Source organism: Lactuca saligna, chromosome 7, assembly GCF_052625555.1.
Source record: "Lactuca saligna cultivar CGN05327 chromosome 7, ASM5262555v1, whole genome shotgun sequence".
Classification (NCBI taxonomy): domain Eukaryota; kingdom Viridiplantae; phylum Streptophyta; class Magnoliopsida; order Asterales; family Asteraceae; genus Lactuca; species Lactuca saligna.
In genome coordinates this window covers 110,443,622-110,463,008 of record NC_136423.1, presented here as the reverse complement: position 1 = coordinate 110,463,008, position 19,387 = coordinate 110,443,622, and the positions used below count along the sequence as shown (strand labels likewise).

The window sequence follows — 19,387 nt, the reverse complement described above, 5'->3', positions numbered from 1 at the left end:
CAAAAGATATACACTTGTAATGCAGAATACATATTATACTTCCCTAATAAATAACCAAAAACTAAACTAATCCCCAAATAATTAAATTTTAACTAACATCAATAAATTATGATTACACTATCTTTATTTTAATTATACATTATAGAGAGTCGGTTAATATATAATCAATATTTTTATATTCGTATCGGTTTTGAACTACAAAAACTATATTCAAATAATAAAAATGAAATGGAACATATATGATGGTAATAATGCTAAAATAACCTTCAAATTTTTGTCTAATACAAAAAATACTTTAAAACTTATTTCTAAAAGCAACAAGAAATAAAAACGAACGCTCAAAAAGAAATGAGAAATTGCAACGAACTTTTCAAAATTATAAAGAATGTATAATATATCATGATAATAATGCTAAAAAAACATCGAGTTTGGTCTGATGTGAAAAAGAATAATTTTATATGAAAATAGGATTGCAATAATACTAAAAGAACCTATATCTTTTTTATCTGATGCAAAAATGATCGAAACATACTTCTAAACCGACCAGAAATAGCAATGAACTTTAAAAAACAACTGATATGTAGCAATGTTGTAACGCCCGTAAATCCGGGCTAGTCAATTTAGAGACAATAAGTGTTGAAAACGACTTTTCGACAAAGGATTATTTAGAATAAATAATCTTAACCAAGTTGTAGAATATTTCTCAAGGTTTCTATACACATAAAGAACGCCAAAATCCAAGTTATAACGAAAAAGTTATGGCCCGCCGAAGTTTTACGGCAAAACCGGCACGGCATCGGGAGACGTAAATAGTGAATTTACGATGGAGGACTTTATAGCCTTAGTGATCTAAACGAAAGTCGTAGAATATCTTAAACCGAGAAAATCCATAAAAAGAACACCCAAATCTGACTTCATATGAAGAAATTATGATTTTTCTAAGATTCAGCTTAGTAGTGTACAGCCCGAAACTCGAATTTTAGTTCGAGCGGTTTTTGGCTTACGCGACCTAAATGAGAGTTGAATATCTCATTAATAGGAACTCAACAGTAAAAAGACAGACGAAAACGGAGTCCGTATGAAGGAGTTATGAATTCTTAGCGGTCATTTAACAGTCTAAACGCCTCCTACTATTAAATTTGACATCGGTCGAGAATTAGCCGACGGAGATTAAATGAAAGTTGTAGATCTTGATTTTACCAACGCGTGGATGTAAAGAACGTCAAAAACGGAGCTCTTATGCGAAAGTTATGATTTTTCTAAGTTTGAAAGCTGATACGCGATAGGGGTGACGTGGCACCACCAGAATTGGACATGTGGCACTACCAGAAGGCTGCCACATGCACCAACTCGGCGAGTAGGTCCTCCTACTCAGCGAGTAGGCCAGTCAGCACCCCTATAAATAGAGGTGTCGTGCATTCCAACTTCCTTACACCTAAACCCTCTTCTTTCTCTCTCTAAACTCTCTCTCTAAGCCTCCCTAACCCCCCAAAGCCTAGGGTAACTCCCTAGCACAAGGCAATAGCCCCAGAGTGCCCGACGGCTCCGAGAAAAGAGACTTTCGGCTCGGGAAATGCTGCTACAGCGAAGCCCGGTTTTGCGAAAAACCTGTTGTAAGTGAGCTACGCCTACGCTAGTTTTAATATAGCTTCTAATTAATTATAGTAACATTATTAGGACCTTAAAATAATTGTTTGTGCTATTACTATGAGTTATATTGAGTGTTATTTAACGCTTATATAGTAATAATAATAATAATAATAATAATAATAATAATAATAATAATAGCTAGACTATTAATTAGTCACGGTTAACGTCAGACTAAACCCTAGTCATATTGATACTAGGTTTTGTCAAGGAAATTGTTTTAAGAGCAACGAAGTGCTGTCCGAGTGCCGACTCATCACCTAATCAAGTGAGTGCATGGTCCTTTTCATCTTACACATAGATATGAAATATATATATATATATATATATATATATATATATATATATATATATATTACGTGTTGTGAGTGCATAGTTACTTTCATCTTACACATAGATATGAAGTATTTTACATAAATTACGTGCTATGTGTGCATATTATCTGAATACTTGTCGTCTATGCTGGATGAATGATTTATACATGTTTTAAATGATTTAAGATGTATATTTATTTTATATCTACAAATATGTTGGGATAAAACATGTGTAGATGAAATAGTTGGTGTGTGATGAAATAAAATAATGAGAGATAGGTGATGATACAAAGGTTATGATAATTAGGTGAGGATAGATAGGTGATTATAAATCGGTGATGTAGGATACTACAATCTTGTCCCACAATTTGGAGATGTAGTCATCTACCAGAGTATATATGGCGACCTCGGACTATTATAGACGACCTCGTGGAAATACCTGCAGGCTCATAACCTGTAGGTGATGAACTACGAGTTCATGCGATGTTGTATCTAAGTATTCATGCAATGATAGTCTAACCCTTATTATGAAGTACGAGTCCAGGCGATGTTGTGGCTACGTATTCATGCGATGATAGTCTATCCCTTATTATGAATTACGAGTCCAGGCGATGTTGTGGCTACGTATTCATGCGATGATAGACTAACCCTTATCATGATTTACAAGTCCAGGCGATGTTGTAGCTACGTATTCATGCGATGATAGTCTAACCCTTATTATTAATTACGAGTCCAGACGATGTTGTGGCTACGTATTCATGCGATGATAGACTAACCCTTATCATGGTTTACAAGTCCAGGCGATGTTGTGGCTTCGTAATCATGCGATCATACCCTAACCCTTGCTAGACACATATTGAGGGAGTAATCCCCGAATTAGTATTGTCTATGCAATGTAAGCGATGATCCTTAGGTAAAGTTTGTAGGAACAATCATATAAGGAAATACGATGTAAGGAGATGAGAAGTAAATATGATATAGGAGATGACCCTTGAGATAATATCTTTAGGGAAGACTAAAAGAAGATAATGGGGATGGGTAATTGGGTTGATTGTTTGATTGTTTAAAGATAATAATTATATTATTGTGGATTGAAAACCCTATCTACTCACCAGGTTTCCCAACCCGACCCACTCAGTTTATTTACATCACAAGTATTGATATGAAGTCACACTGAGAGATTAAAGAGATGTAGACCACTAGTGTAAATAAATGTAAGATCCGTTTATGCTTATGTTTCTGTATTGACGATGATATCCCAAACGTTTTAGCATAAATAAAATATGTTTCTTCAAAAATGTTTTGATAACGTATTTATCGTATTTTTCTGGGAACAAATTCTGCAACATTTTTATGAAAAGAAGTACTCTGATTTTTATAAACAATAAACAAAATCGGTCTTTTCTGGCCGTGAAAATGAGGATGTTACAGTTGGTATCAGAGCATTAGTTTAAGCGAACTAGGAATATGGATTTATTTCTAGACTTAAACTTAGAATGCTAAGCAATGATTGTGAGGAGTGTGTCTAATAAAATTGAGGTAATACACCTGGATAGACACAAGCACTAGCTTATTTAGGGATAATTCCTCACATGCTTTTATGTGCTAAATGATTTATGATATGCATTATATTATCGGATCTATGGTCTGTTGCCGATCGGATCTGGTAATTTTATGTGCTCAGGTTTCCAAACGTTTAATTACGATATTAGAACTGGCATGTAACTTTTTGGAGTAATAAGGATGAATACGCGTCTAATTCATCCTCTATCTATATTCTCGTCTCAATACACCAAACGCTTGCTTTGGAGAATAGAATGTCATGATAAGGACTCATAGAGAATTGAGTAAGTGGAGGAAATGAAAAGGCTTACGATAGTGAATGACACATATCGGAAGATATCATAAGAGTGGTATCTTGCCTTTAGAATATGTCATGCAGTACGTTTAGAGGAGTACAGTACGTCCGAAGTACACCTTCGATTGGCAGGATAATGGAATGATTGGCGTAATTCATGAAGTTGACCCATCATATGGCATTTCCACCGAGCTGAAGCAGAATTGATGATTGAAGATACGCATAGAAGAAGTCCTAGTAGAGTCTAGGGAAACTTTTGTGATTGTTTGGACACATTTTTATGTGTTAAAAAAAATTGTTTTTGTGATTATAACTTGGAAAACTGCGAGACAATACTTGGGACGAGTATGAGTAGGTGTGAAAGGTAGTAGAGGCCTATATTACCAGAAGCACAGGACTTACACTTGGATCAGGGAAAGTCACAAGGTTACCAAGAAGCTGGTAATTGATTTCGTTTTATTCAAGTATGTCGTTACCATTGTTTCGGTAAAGACTAAGAAGATTGCTGTTATCCCAACCCTAGTGGTTATATCACATTGAGTCCGACTACGATGAGTATGTTACGTAGTTCAGAGAACCAAGTTTAATGTAGCATCCGACTTAAACCAAACGATTTAAAATCAAAGCGATCAATAGAAGTATCGCGCTCGTTGTTAAAGATGTTGGTAGCTAGAAATGCTACATGTTAAAACGTGATTATATCACATTAGACCATGAAGGAAGGCATATTCCACTCCGGAATAAGAGACCTGAGTCTAAGCATTGCTACATACGATGATAGGTCATTAGAATATGACACATCGGTCAATTGTAGTAATCAAATTAACTTATCCTAAGTTTTTTAAGAAAAATGAGTCTCTGATAAAGAAAGAAGGTCATGATTAAAAGTCTAACGAGCAGGTGCAAGACCGAGCACCGCCTGTAGTCAAGGAGTCCAAGAGTTAGATACTCGTTCAAAGCAACATAGAAGTTACAGTTAATACCTAGGATGAAGAGATAACGTATGGAGTGATTATACAATCCTGTTTCGTTGATGATTCCGGGACGTAATCATCCTAAGGGGGAGACAATTGTAACGCCCGTAAATCCGGGCTAGTCAATTTAGAGACAATAAGTGTTGAAAACTACTTTTAGACAAAGTATTATTTAGAATAAATAATCTTAACCAAGTTGTAGAATATGTCTCAAGGTTTCCGTACATATAAAGAACGCCAAAATCCGAGTTATAACGAAGAAGTTATAGCCCGCCAAAGTTTTACGGCAAAACCGACACGGCATCGGGAGACGTAAATAGTGAATTTACGATGGAGGAGTTTTTAGCCTTAATTATCTAAACGAAAGTCGTAGAATATGTTAAACCGAGAAAATCCATAAAAAGAACGCCCAAATCTGACTTCGTATGAAGAAGTTATGATTTTTCTAAGATTTGGCTTAGTAGTGTACAACCCGAAGCTCGAATTTTAGTTCGAGCGGTTTTTGGCTTATGCGACCTAAACGAGAGTTGAAGATCTCATTAATAGTAACTCAATGGTAAGAAGACAGACAAAAACAGTCTAAACGCCTCCTACTGTTAAATTTGACATCGGTCGAGAATTAGCCGATGGAGTCTAAACGAAAGTTGTAGATCTTGATTTTACCTACGCATGGATATAATGAACATCGAAAACGGAGCTCGTATGCGAAAGTTATGATTTTTCTAAGTTTGAAGGCTGATACGCGATAGGGGGTGACGTGGCACCACCAGAATTGGACACGTGACACCACCAGAAGGTTGCCACATGCACCAACTCGGTGAGTAGGCCAATCAGCACCCCTATAAATAGAGGTGTCGGCCATTCCAACTTCCTCACACCTCAACCCTCTTCTTTCTCTCTCTAAACTCTCTCTCTAAGCCTCCCTAACCACCCAAAGCCTAGGGTAACTCCCTATCACAAGGCAGAAGTCCCGGAGTGCCCGACGGCTCCAAGAAAGAGCCTTTCGCCTCAGGAAACGCTGCTCAAGCGAAGCCCGGTTTTGCGAAAAACCCGCTGTAAGTGAACTACGCCTACGCTAGTTTTAATATAGCTTCTAATTAATTATAGTAACATTATTAGGATCTTAAAATAATTGTTTGGGCTATTATTATGAGTTATATTGAGTGTTATTTAACGCTTATATAATAATAATAATAATAATAATAATAATAATAATAATAATAATAATAATAATAATAGCTAGACTATTAATTAGTCACGGTTAACGTCATACTAAACCCAAGTCATATTGATACTAGGTTTTGTCAAGGAAATTGTTTTAAGAGCAACGAAGTGCTGTCCGAGTGCCGACTCACCACCTAAGCAAGTGAGTGCATGGTCCCTTTCATCTTACACATAGATATGAAATATTTATGTATATATATATATATATATATATATATATATATATATATATATATATATATATTATGTGTTGTGAGTGCATAGTTACTTTCATCTTACACATAGATATGAAGTATTTTACATAAATTACGTGCTATGTGTGCATATTATCTGAATACTTGTTGTCTATACTGGATGAATGATTTATACATGTTTTAAATGATTTAAACTGTATATTTATTTTATATCTACAAATATGTTGGGATAAAACATGGGTAGATGAAATAGTTGGTGTGTGATGAAATAAAATAATGAGAGATAGGTGATGATAGGAAGGTGATGATAATTAGGTGAGGATAGATAGGTGATTATAAATCGGTGATGTAGGATACTACAACCTTGTCCGAAAATTTGGAGATGTAGTCATCTACCAGAATATATATGGAGACCTCGGACTATTATAGACGACCTCGTGGAAATACCTGCAGGCTCATAACCTGTAGGTGATGAACTACGAGTTCATGCGATGTTGTATCTAAGTATTCATGCGATGATAGTCTAACCCTTATTATGATGTACGAGTCCAGGCGATGTTGTGGCTATATATTCATGTGATGATAGTGTAACCCTTATTATGAATTACGAGTCCAAGCGATGTTGTGGCTACGTATTCATGCGATGATAGACTAACCCTTATCATGATTTACAAGTCCAGACGATGTTGTGGCTACGTATTCATCCAATGATAGTCTAACGCTTATTATGAATTACGAGTCCAGACGATGTTGTGGCTACGTATTCATGCGATGATAGACTAACCCTTATCATGATTTACAAGTCCAGGCGATGTTGTGGCTTCGTAATCATGCGATCATACCCTAACCCTTGCTAGACACATATTGAGGGAGTAATCCCCGAATTAGTATTGTCTATGCAATGTAGGCGATGATCCTTAGGTAAAGTTTGTAGGAACAATCATATAAGGAAATACGATGTAAGGAGATGAGAAGTAAATATGATGTAGGAGATGACCCTTGAGATAATATCTTTAAGGAAGACTAAAAGAAGATAATGGGGATGGGTAATTGGGTTGATTGTTTGATTGTTTAAAGATAATAATTATATTATTGTGGGTTGAAAACCCTATCTACTCACCAGGTTTCCCAACCTGACCCACTCAGTTTATTTACATCACAGGTATTGATATGAAGTCACACTGAGATATTAAAGAGATGTAGACCACTAGTGTAAATAAATGTAAGTTCCGTTTATGCTTATGTTTCTGTATTGACGATGATATCCCAAACGTTTTAACATAAATAAAATATGTTTCTTCGAAAATGTTTTGATAACGTATTTATCGAATTTTTCTGGGAACAAATTCCGCAACATTTTTATGAAAAGAAGTACTCTGATTTTTATAAACAATAAACAAAATCAGTCTTTTCTGGCCGTGAAAATGGGGATGTCACAAATGTATTTTCAAAACTCTCAAGAATGTAGATTACATAATGGTAATAATGATAAAAACATGTGTCTGGTCAGATGCAAAAAACAAATTTTTTATATGAAAGTTAGGATGATAATAATGTTAAAATTGGTCAAATAATGCAAAATTTCCTACAATTGGTCTATGCGCGATAGTCGGAGGTACATGCTATACTCATTTGACAAACTTCATTCATTCCAAAAACATTCAATTCCATTCTTTACAATTGACATTTCTTTCCATTAACCTTTTATGATAGTTTGGTGTTGTACTTAAGTATCTTCACAGTATGTGATTTCCATCTTAAATCGTTTAATAGATCTCTTATTCATCCAATTATAGGTTATCAACACCTCCATCTTTTTGACATTATCATCAATCCAGCCTCATTTTATTAATCTCTATTTGAAAATTTTAACTTTTTTGAACTGTTTATGATGTTGAACCCATTGAGGCGGTGATGAAGGAATTCGAGTTTTTATCTACATGCCCTGGTATGTCTTTACCTTATCACACGTTTAAGAAATAGAACCTCAATTTACCAATTTCCTTAATGGTTTTGTCCATGCTTTAGTTACGGTTGGCTATTTTTGTACTAAATGGTGAAAATCAATTTTTTTTATTCTTTTATATGTTTAGCATCGAAGCAACAAGAAAACATTGTTTTTTTTTAAAATTCATATTGAATAACCATTTAATAGCTATATGTAAAAGATACGAATACTCAGTTGTTAAGACCACAGACCTTACTGAAACATCAACAAATGTCTTGGAGTAAACATTCTTTTTTCCATTATTTTATCATTATCATAAAATAAAAAAGACATCATGTGTTTAAATTGTTTACTCTGTCTCATAATAATAAGTAAGTCTTATGTCAATTCTGTCTTTTGACATTTTCAATGAGTCACAGACAATATCTAAATCGAGCAAACATAACTGTTTTTATATTTATTGGTTAGAGTTTCTTTATATTTAATATTGGAGGGGGGGGGGGGGGGTTATGTGGTCTATTTTGAAGGAATATAAATAAGTTGCTATGTTTCAGAATAAGCATGTCTATTTTGCAATATAACCATAAAATAAAAATGTATTTTGAAAGTACATTATCAAATGTTGGATTATACTTGCGTAGACTCGTTTTTATGCATGGTCAACTATATGTAATTATTTTCTGTGTTACAAGTAAAAAATGTTTGAATGTATTCATATGTGACGAGTAAGGTCGTTCAACTAATAAAACAAAAAATGTTGTCTACAAAGAGATTCTTTAATGACTATATATATATATATATATATATATATATATATATATATATATATATATATATATATATATATATATATATATATATATATGTATATATATATACACACACACACACACTAGTTTATAACCCGTGAGATCACGGTTACAAAATTAATTAAATTTTCATAGTAAAAATTTAAAATTATTAATTAATCATTTTAAAAAACTTATTAATTAAGAGATATTTTTTAATTATATAAAATTATAATATCGTTGATTCAAATAAATACGTGAAATTATATCATGTTATAATTTGTATTAATTTTATTTTATCTTTTATTCTAATGTTTTAATTTAACATAATTAGACTTGAAAGTTTAAAATTTGAAATTTGAAATAGAGAATCAACAGATAAACAAGTAGCATGAAATTAATTGACGATCCTAATAAAATGACACATAGCAAAAAAAAAAAAAAAAAAAAAAAAAAAAAAAAAAACCTATTTTTTTTATTAGTATAGAGAGATATAAAAAATCGTTTTTTGATTAGTTATCTACTATCTATTATTTTAATTGTTATTTTATGAAAAAAATTAAAAAACAAAATCATTTCATTGCTATTTTTTTAGGGTACTCGTGTAGAACAAAATGGCTGTTACTATTGTTGCAGCAAATATCCATCTATTTATAAATTGCTTATTTATAAATAGATGTTGCCGTAAACGATCACCTAGATCGGGGTTTAGAGCCATTAGACCCCACAAATAGCAATTACATAAAAACACAGAGCTCGTCGATGTTAACGATGATATTTCCTCTATATTGAGTATTTTTTTTTATTATAATTCATTAAAATATCTAAAATTAATAATGAAGATAGAGTTGTTTAAATATTTTCTTTCTTTATGAGTAGTAACTTATTTTGGCTCATCTTTTTTTAGCACAAAAAAACAAAGAGAATTTACTTTTTAACGTAAAGTTATATAAAACTTATCACATTGCTTTCGATTAACTACAAGGAATATATATTGTCGAACGTTAAATTAGATACTAAGTACAGATTATATTTGATAAAAGATGTAACGTGAATGCCACAATGTTCGGCAAAAGCATTTTAGTCTAAGTAACTACAAAAGGCCACATTTCATTATGTTATCAATGGAGCTACTTATTATATAAAAAGGATATATTATACTTAAATTATTTAAAAATAATATCTTAAATTTAATAATATGAACTTAACATACGACATTATCATTTTATAAATAAACAAGTGTACATATATTCTTCTTCACAACACCTAAGGCTGGAGGCAACATAAAGACTAAGATGAGATGTAATTATCATAAATTTGAATCATTTATACAAATGGGGCCCTCGTCTCTTCTAAACATCCACATCACACCCACCTCCATTTTCATATTTCCAAAAACAACCCTCCCCGACCACTCGTGAGTATATATGAAGCCATCTATCATATCGCCATCCCTGCAACAAACATTCCTTATTCCACGCCAATCATGAAGAAAATCAATCTCATGCTAAGAAGATGCAAGACGTTATCAAGGCAACTCATCAGGACCTCCTCCTACACCTCCCTAAGATCCAAATCAACCACCGATCATCATCATCTTCGTCATGGACCACCAGAAGAAACAGGAGGAATAATGTGGAATAGTAGCGCCGTTTGTGTTTACGGCGGCGGAGAAGAGCCTCGGGCCACCGTTTTTGTTGGGAGCACCAGGAAGCGATACGTAATTGGTTTAAAGTATTTAAGCCATCCACTCGTTATTGCTCTCACCGAAAAATCTACTTCCGTTGATGGGGATAATGCTGCATCTGTCATCAACTGTGAAGTTGTACTGTTTGATCATCTCTTGTGGATGCTCGAAAATTCCGATCTGAATATCAATTCCGATTCTTTGGACGAGTTAGCAGCTCTCTACATATCTTAACTCTCTCTCTCTCTCTCTCTCTCTCTCTCTCTCTCTCTCTCTCTCTCTCTCTCTCTCTCTCTCTCTCTCTCTCTCTCTCTCTCTCTCTCTCTCTCTCATACAGTAGTAGTATTTGCTGGGTCATCAGCACGGTTAGGAACTATTTTGCTTTCATATGTAAGAAGCTTCCAAATCTTTTCTAATATTTTTTGAAATTTAGATATAACTATGAAGATCTATCTCAAGAATTGAGATGATAATTAATTTCATGCAATATTAATTTGATTCATGAGTTGTTGATTCAAAGATCTATCTCAAGAATTGAGATGATAATTAATTTCATGCAATATTAATTTGATTTATGAGTTGTTGATTCAAAGATCTATCTCAAGAATTGAGGTGATAATTAATTTCATGCAATATTAATTTGATTTATGAGTTGTTGATTCAAAGATCGATCTCAAGAATTGAGATGATAATTAATTTCGTGCAATATTAGTTTGATTAATGATTTGTTTAACATTCTCATTTGTGTATATGCTGCGAGTTATTTGAATGCCTGGGCTAAGTGTTATATCTCTTGATGTTCAGTATATTTTATTAGCTGTTAGATACTCTTTCTGATATACATGTATTCTATCATTGGTTATGGTGTAAAAAAATTGTTTTCATTTTGTTACATTCATATAATTAATTATACGTAGTAGTTATTAACAAAAATAAATCCTACTGATTTAGAACATCCACGACAAGAGAGTTCTTTTTATAAGAGAGCTTTTTTATTGGAACTTATTTATGAAAATCCATAAAATAATAAAGCTTAATTTCTCTCCATAATAGGAGGGTTTTTTTTTTTTTTTTTTTTTTTTTTTTTTTTTTTAATCATGGGACCCTTGTGTAATTGTCAATTTCCAATTAGAAGAACTATGAGAACCACCTATTTGTTGTAAAAGCTCAAGTCAAGAGCTTGTTAAATAGCAAGTTATTTGACAAAGTTCCGAGACGCAAATATTAGGGTTTGAGTCTTGGTTTCGTACACCCAAAGTATTCCTGGTATGTCCAGTGTATTAGGTTGAACTTCATCGATCAACCATGCCTAGTACCCAACGTACTAGGCCAAAACCCCAAAACCTTCCTAATGTCTAACGATCGTAACTTCCGCAACCTAAATCCGTTATTTTCGATGTTCTTTATATGCTCGGAAAGGTAATGAAAGACCATACAACCCCATTAAGTTTCCTTTGTCTCAAAATCTTCCAAACTAAAATCCTTAATTTGATAAAGGTCGGCATCACGTTTATCATTATACCCTTAGGCACAATAATATGAACAAAAAGTTTGTCTCGCATAACAAATATATATATATATATATATATATATATATATATATAGAGAGAGAGAGAGAGAGAGAGAGAGAGGAGAGTTCAATTGAGAAAAAAAAAAGATTGAGAATTCTCAGCCAATAATTTAATGAACTTAAAAAACACACGGTAACAAATTTGTAAATAATCCAAATACATTAATGAGCGGTGGTAAATTCGTAAATAATCAAAAAGCATTAAAGCGTCAGGGCACTTGAGTAATTTGATATCACGTCAAATCTCGACAGAAAAGCACCATTTCCCTCTTCGATATACCATAACACGAAAACCATTTGAAAAAGAATCGACAGGAAGAAAAACATTTGCAGAAGAATCAAATAACATAAACGAAGAAAAATGTTTTCCGATGAAAACATGAATGAGACCATTTCCTCACTCTTGACAATGAAAGGTAACCATCGATGTTTTTTCTCGAGTTTCTAACGATTTCGAACCATTTCTAAAATTATCACTTGACTCCTTGAAATTTCTCGTAATGTTCGAAAATTATTAGTTGATTTAGAACTAAAAACATTGTTTTCACACTGTTCATTCTTCAAAAAAGGTTATTTACTTCAATTTACTTGAAATTTATGATACTCGTTCATTATCGTAACCCTCCTTCGTTATTACTTTATTTACTTGAAATTTTTGTAAGAATCATCCATTATTATTTGATATATAAATGCTTTTACATCATCTCTTCATTTTTCATCTTTATTCAAAACTATTCTGTCAAAATACAAATGTTACTTCACATTTCGCTTATGTTTTCCTAATATTAACTACTTACCCTTACAGAAACAACATCAACAGTGAAGAATACATATAAACGAAAACCAAGAACAAATCAAAAAGGTAAATAAAATAGGTTTTCTTTACTTCTAAACACAAGCTAAACTAATATTGATTCGTGAATATGTATGTTATATTCACATATGAATAGAAGATATCTTGCTGCCATACATACATTATTTAAATGTGAATACAATAGGAATGACTTTTATATATGTTCTATTCACATATGAATATAACAAAACATATTCATATGTGAATAAAAAAATATGAATACATATGTTTTATTCAAATATTTATTCTTGAATATATATGTTATATTCACATATGAATAGAAGATAGTTTGCTGTCATACATACATTATTCAAATGTGAATACAACAAGAATGTCTTTTATATATGTTCTATTCACATATAAATGTAACAAAACATATTCATATATAAATAAAAAAAATATGAATACATATGTTTTATTCAATATTCATTCGTGAATATGTATGTTATATTCACATATGAATAGAAGATGGCTTCTTGCCATACATATATTATTCAAATATGAATACAACAAGAATGACTTTTATATATGTTCTATTCACATATGAATATGACAAAACATATTCATATGTGAATAAAAAAATATGAATACATATGTTTTATTCAAATATTCATTCGTGAATATGTATGTTATATTCAAAGTGCGTACTGATCATGCACACAAGGCTATGCAAACAATTCAAAAAGGTTAAAAGAATATTGATGATTGCTTGTGAAAATGAAAGAATGTTGAAGTTGATGGGTTTTAAGTAAAACAAATAAACTAGAAAAACAATTCCTAAGTTCACATGCAACCTACTTTGGATTTATGTTTTATCTATTGAACATACAACTTTGAATTGCAAAACAAGAACCCTAGAGGAGAGAGGCTATAATCAAAATCTACAAACTAGGGTTAAGTAATTACATACCTTTCAATTGTTATAGTAAGCAATTGATGATTCCCTTGATCTTGATCTTGATCTTCTTGGAAGCTTAGCACCACAAGTGTAATGCCTCTAATGGAATCACACCCAAACTAGCAAGAAGGAAATTAGAGGAGAGAGGGAAGAGGGAGTATGCAAAATTTCGGCCCTTAGGGTTTCTTCCAAAGAAAAGAGTGACCAAAACATGAACCAGGAGGCTCCTTATATAGCTGAGGGATCTAGGGTTTAGGGGAAACCCTAGTTATCCTTTGCTTAGGGCCTAAGCAAACCCAAGGGCCTTATCCAAGCCCCTATGGACGAAATTATTAGGGTTTCCCCTAAAGATTTCGTCCACCCTTATCCAAGGGAGTTCTAGAGCCTTCCACTCAACTATTAGATAATTGCAAACTAGTCCCTGCACCTTATAATTAATTCTTTTAACCCCGAAATTAATTCTAATTAATTTCTAGCTAACAACTAATTAAACCAAATGATTTCTTATTAATATATTAATCTTTTAACATATTAATAAAATCATTTATATTAATTTATTAATCTTATAATAAATTAATATCTCTCCTTTCATAATTTCCTTGTCCGGTTGCTAGGTTTGAGGGCAACCCAAAAGGACTGTGCTGCTATCAATTCAAGTACATACCAATTATAGTTATGGGCTTAGACACCTAATCCAACAGTCTCCCACTTGGATAAGTCTATAACTATAATTGCTAGTATGCCTTCTAAATTTGACCAGCAAATTCTAGCTTCCAAAAAGCTGCTGCCGAACTCTGACCCAGTCAGTTACGTGTCCTAAGATAACTGATCATATAATCCTTCGTTCTGCTAGATATCCCTAGACAAAAGACATGGAATGCAATCAACCTCTTTGTCCAGAATCTATGTTTCCCGATTCCTGATTAGTGATGATGTAGGACTTCTAATTGAAGACATCAATTTAGTCCTAGCTAGGCCCAGCACATAAGTCAACACCAAATCATCGAGGGGCCCACAGATATCGCTTTTTCCCATTAAGGAAAAAGGAACGAATAAACATTGACTCATATGCTTGTATCTTTTACTCATCAGACCATACATGATAATACGTTTTATAACACCAAGTTACTGATGCGTTTTCGTATTACCAATGCATAACCGACTTGCAAATTACAACTCATATATCTCTGTTTCAAGATTATAAGATATTATCGTCTCAGTACTACTCGTGATGAATTCCATGAAGTAATACTCTGAGCAAGGGTTTATCCAATACTCAAATCTCAATTTCTGAGTACTCATGAACGTTGCAGCAAAATCTATTGCCATGTCTATCCTTAGACAATCTACAATCCAGTTCATGACAGTCTTGATTCACTACTTACTTCCAAAAGTACGAGCGACTGTGGAGTTTGAATAATCTTATTATTCGGGAAGTAAAACATGCAAAAATGAAACACAATAATAAACAATTGACAAAAGGTAAAACCCAAACTTATAAATAATACTTTATTATTTAATCACCAAAAGTCAATTACATTTACTTTGTTACAAGTTTCAGAACAAAACTAATCTAACTACTAAAACTAATATCATCTTTTAGTCCTATGCTCCGAGCATGCTGAATATGCTTAGCCCTACTTAGACCCTTTGTGAGGGGATCTGCTGGGTTATCTTCAGATGACACCCTCTTCACTATAAGATGGCATTCTTCTACTCTATGTCTGATGAAATGGTACTTTCTGTCGATATGTCTGGTTTTACCATGATCTCTCGGTTCCTTTGTCAAGGCAACCGCTCCTTCATTATCGCAGAACAGTTCCATAGGCTCCTGGATGGTTGGAACAACTCTGAGATCCCTCATGAAATTCCTCAACCAAGTTGCTTCTTTCGACGCTTCACTTGCTGCTATGTAGTCTGATTCACAAGTAGAATCAGCCACCGTATCTTGCTTGGAACTCTTCCAAGTAACTGCTCCTCCATTTAATAAGAATACCTAGCCTGACTGAGAACGGAAGTTATCTCTATCTGTTTGAAAGCTGGCATCACTGTAACCATCTACTCTCAAAGTATCATTGCCGCCAAGTACAAGGACCCAGTCCTTCGTTCTTCGCAAATACTTGAGTATATTCTTCACGGCTATCCAATGAGCTCTACCTGGGTTTCCCTGATAGCGACTGACCATGCTCAAAGCAAATGCCACATCAGGACGAGTACATGTCATAGCGTACATGATCGATCTGACAGCGGAAGCATAAGGTACACGACTCATGTCATCTATTTCCTCATCTGTACTCGGGCATTGAGTCTTACTCAATTTGGTATTGCTCTGGATAGGTAGCTCTCCCTTCTTGGAATTTTCCATACTAAACCTCTTTAGTACCTTATCCAAGTATGTGCTCTGACTAAGTCCAATTAGTATCTTCTTTCTATCTCTCAATATTCTAATCCCAAGAATATAGGCGGCTTCTCCTAGGTCTTTCATGGCAAAACACTTTCCAAGCCAAGACTTAACTTCATTCAAGGTTGGAACGTCGTTACCAATGAGTAATATGTCATCGACATATAACACCAAAAAAGTTACTAAAGTCCCACTAGCCTTGATATACACACAAAACTCATCTTCACTTCTAGAGAAACCAAACTCTTTGACTTTCTCATGGAAGCAAAGATTCGAGCTGCGAGATGCTTGTTTCAATCCATAAATGGATTTCTCAAGCTTGCATACCATATTGGGAAACTTTGCATCAACAAAACCCTCTGGCTGACTCATGTAAACATCCTCATCCAACTTCCCGTTAAGGAAGGCAGTCTTGACATCCATCTACCAGATTTCATAGTCATGAAAGGCAGCTATGGCGAGCAATATCCTAATAGATTTAATCTTAGCCACCGGCGAAAAAGTCTCATCATAGTCAACCCCTGGGGTTTGAGTGAAACCTTTTGCAACCAGTCGAGCCTTGAACGTATGCACATTCCCATCCATGTCTGTCTTCTTCTTAAAGATCCATTTGCACCCAACTGTCTTCCGACCTGGTGCACTATCAACCAAATTCTAAACTTGGTTGTCATACATGGACTTAATCTCGCTGTGCATTGCTTCTTTCCACTTGGAAGCCTCAGGGCCTGCCATTGCTTCGTTATAAGTGACTGGTTCATCTAAGTTTACCAGTGTTCTATCACTTATGAATGTGTCACCATCTGAAGTAATATGAAAACCATACAACTCAGGTGGCACACTCACCCTAGTGGATCTTCGAAGCGGTAATGATTTATCAACCGGTTCAACAGGGACTGTTTCCTCTGGTTGAGTGCTAGTGTCATCTAAGGTTCCTTCATTGGCTGACTCTTGAATCTCTTCAAGGTCAATGGTACTCCCACTGTCCTCTTTGAATATGAGCTCTCTTTCCAGAAAGACTCCTCTTCGAGCTACAAACACTACGTTTTTACTAGGTCTGTAGAACAAATATCCAAAAGACTGCTTTGGGTAACCAATGAAAACACATTTCTCACTTCTAGCTGCTAGCTTGTCGTGAGTCTCTCGTCTTACGAAAGCTTCACAACCCCAGACTTTAATATGTGCTAACGAGGGAACTTTCCCTGTCCACATTTCGTGAGGTGTTTTGGCAACCTTCTTTATAGGGACAAGATTGAGGATGTGGGCGGCTGTCTCTAAGGCATACCCCCAGAAGTGAATAGGAAGCGAGGCACGACTCATCATAGAACGAACCATGTCTAACAAGGTTCGATTACGCCTCTCAGCTACACCATTTAACTGTGGTGTCCTAGGAGGAGTCAATTGTGAGACTATCCCACATTCTTTCAGATAGTCGTTGAACTCGGTACTAAGATACTCCCCGCCTCTATCGGATCTAAGTATCTTGATCTTTCTGCCCAATTGATTTTCGACTTCATTCTTAAACTCTTTGAACTTTTCAAAGGTTTCTGACTTATGTTTGATCAAGTAGATGTAACCATATCTGCTATAATCGTCAGTGAAAGTCACATAGAATCGATTAGCATCCCTTGTGGTTGATCTGAAGGGCCCAAACACATCTGTGTGTATGAGATCCAACAGACCTTCACCTCTTTCACAAGACCCTATGAATGGTGATTTTTTCATCTTTCCCAAAAGACAAGATTCACACATATCATCTGATTTTAGGTCAAATGATTCCAACACTCCATCCTTTTGGAGTTGGGCTATGCGTTTCTTGTTAATGTGTCCAAGACGATAATGCCACAAGCATGCCTTGTCTACACTATTAGACAAGTTAATATTAAGTACACTATTTCCCAAGCCATCAACACAAGTCACTGTTTCATACACACCATCACAAGGTAAAGCTTCAAACACAAAAACACCATTCTTATAAACAGAAATTGAACCATTCAAATCATTAAAAGAATATTTAAAACCTTGTCTGAACAATGCATGAAATGAAATAATGTTTCTCGTCATCTCAGACGAATAGGAACAATTTATTAAGTCTAATCTAACATCATTACTAAGCAATAATTGATAAACTCCGATCTTGGTCACTGGTGAAGACTTTCTGTTCCCCATGATCAAGTTTATCCTCCCATGCTCTATCTCCTCACTTTCCTTTAGCCCCTGCAAATCAGAACAAATATGAAAACCACATCCTGTATCAAGGACCCATGAACGAGAAGATAATGAGTTATTAGCAGAAATAGTGTAAATACCTGCCGAGGATGGCTTCACTTTGCCAACCTTGATATCTTGCAGATATTGTGGGCAAGATCTCTTCCAATGCCCCTTTTGATTGCAGTAAAAGCAAGTGGCCTCTTTTGGATCAGAAACATGGGGAGTGGAACCATTGGGCTTAGCCTTCGGGCCATTACTAGATGACACAGCTTGAGCCTTGCTCTTCCAGTTTTGCTTGGGAGGACCTTTCCTCTTCTTCCCCTTACGCTGTCCAATGGCCAAGACAGGGGCACTTGCAGGTGTGGAGGGTATACTTTTACCCTTCATCCCTGCCTCAGCTGTGTTGGATTAGGTGTCTAAGCCCATAACTATAATTGGTATGTACTTGAATTGATAGCAGCACAGTCCTTTTGGGTTGCCCTCAAACCTAGCAACCGGACAAGGAAATTATGAAAGGAGAGATATTAATTTATTATAAGATTAATAAATTAATATAAATGATTTTATTAATATGTTAAAAGATTAATATATTAATAAGAAATCATCTGGTTTAATTAGTTGTTAGCCAGAAATTAATTAGAATTAATTTTGGGGTTAAAAGAATTAATTATAAGGTGCAGGGACTAGTTTGCAATTATCTAATAGTTGAGTGGAAGGCTCTAGAACCCCCTTGGATAAGGGTGGACGAAATCTTTAGGGGAAACCCTAATAATTTCGTCCATAGGGGCTTGGATAAGGCCCTTGGGTTTGCTTAGGCCCTAAG

General features: G+C 34.4%; 1 protein-coding gene across 1 annotated transcript; it reads left to right on the top strand.

The window, feature by feature from the left end:
* The first annotated feature begins 10,417 nt into the window (after positions 1 to 10,417).
* LOC145006047 (auxin-responsive protein SAUR76-like) lies at positions 10,418 to 11,112 on the top strand. Its single transcript, XM_078965137.1, has one exon. The coding sequence runs from the start codon at positions 10,434 to 10,436 to the stop codon at positions 10,866 to 10,868; it is 435 nt and encodes a 144-aa protein (XP_078821263.1). The 5' UTR covers positions 10,418 to 10,433; the 3' UTR covers positions 10,869 to 11,112.
* The last annotated feature ends 8,275 nt before the right edge of the window (positions 11,113 to 19,387 follow it).

Coding starts and splice junctions, on each gene's coding strand:
- LOC145006047 (XM_078965137.1), top strand. CDS start 10,434: ATGAAGAAAATCAATCTCATGCTAAGAAGATGCAAGACGTTATCAAGG.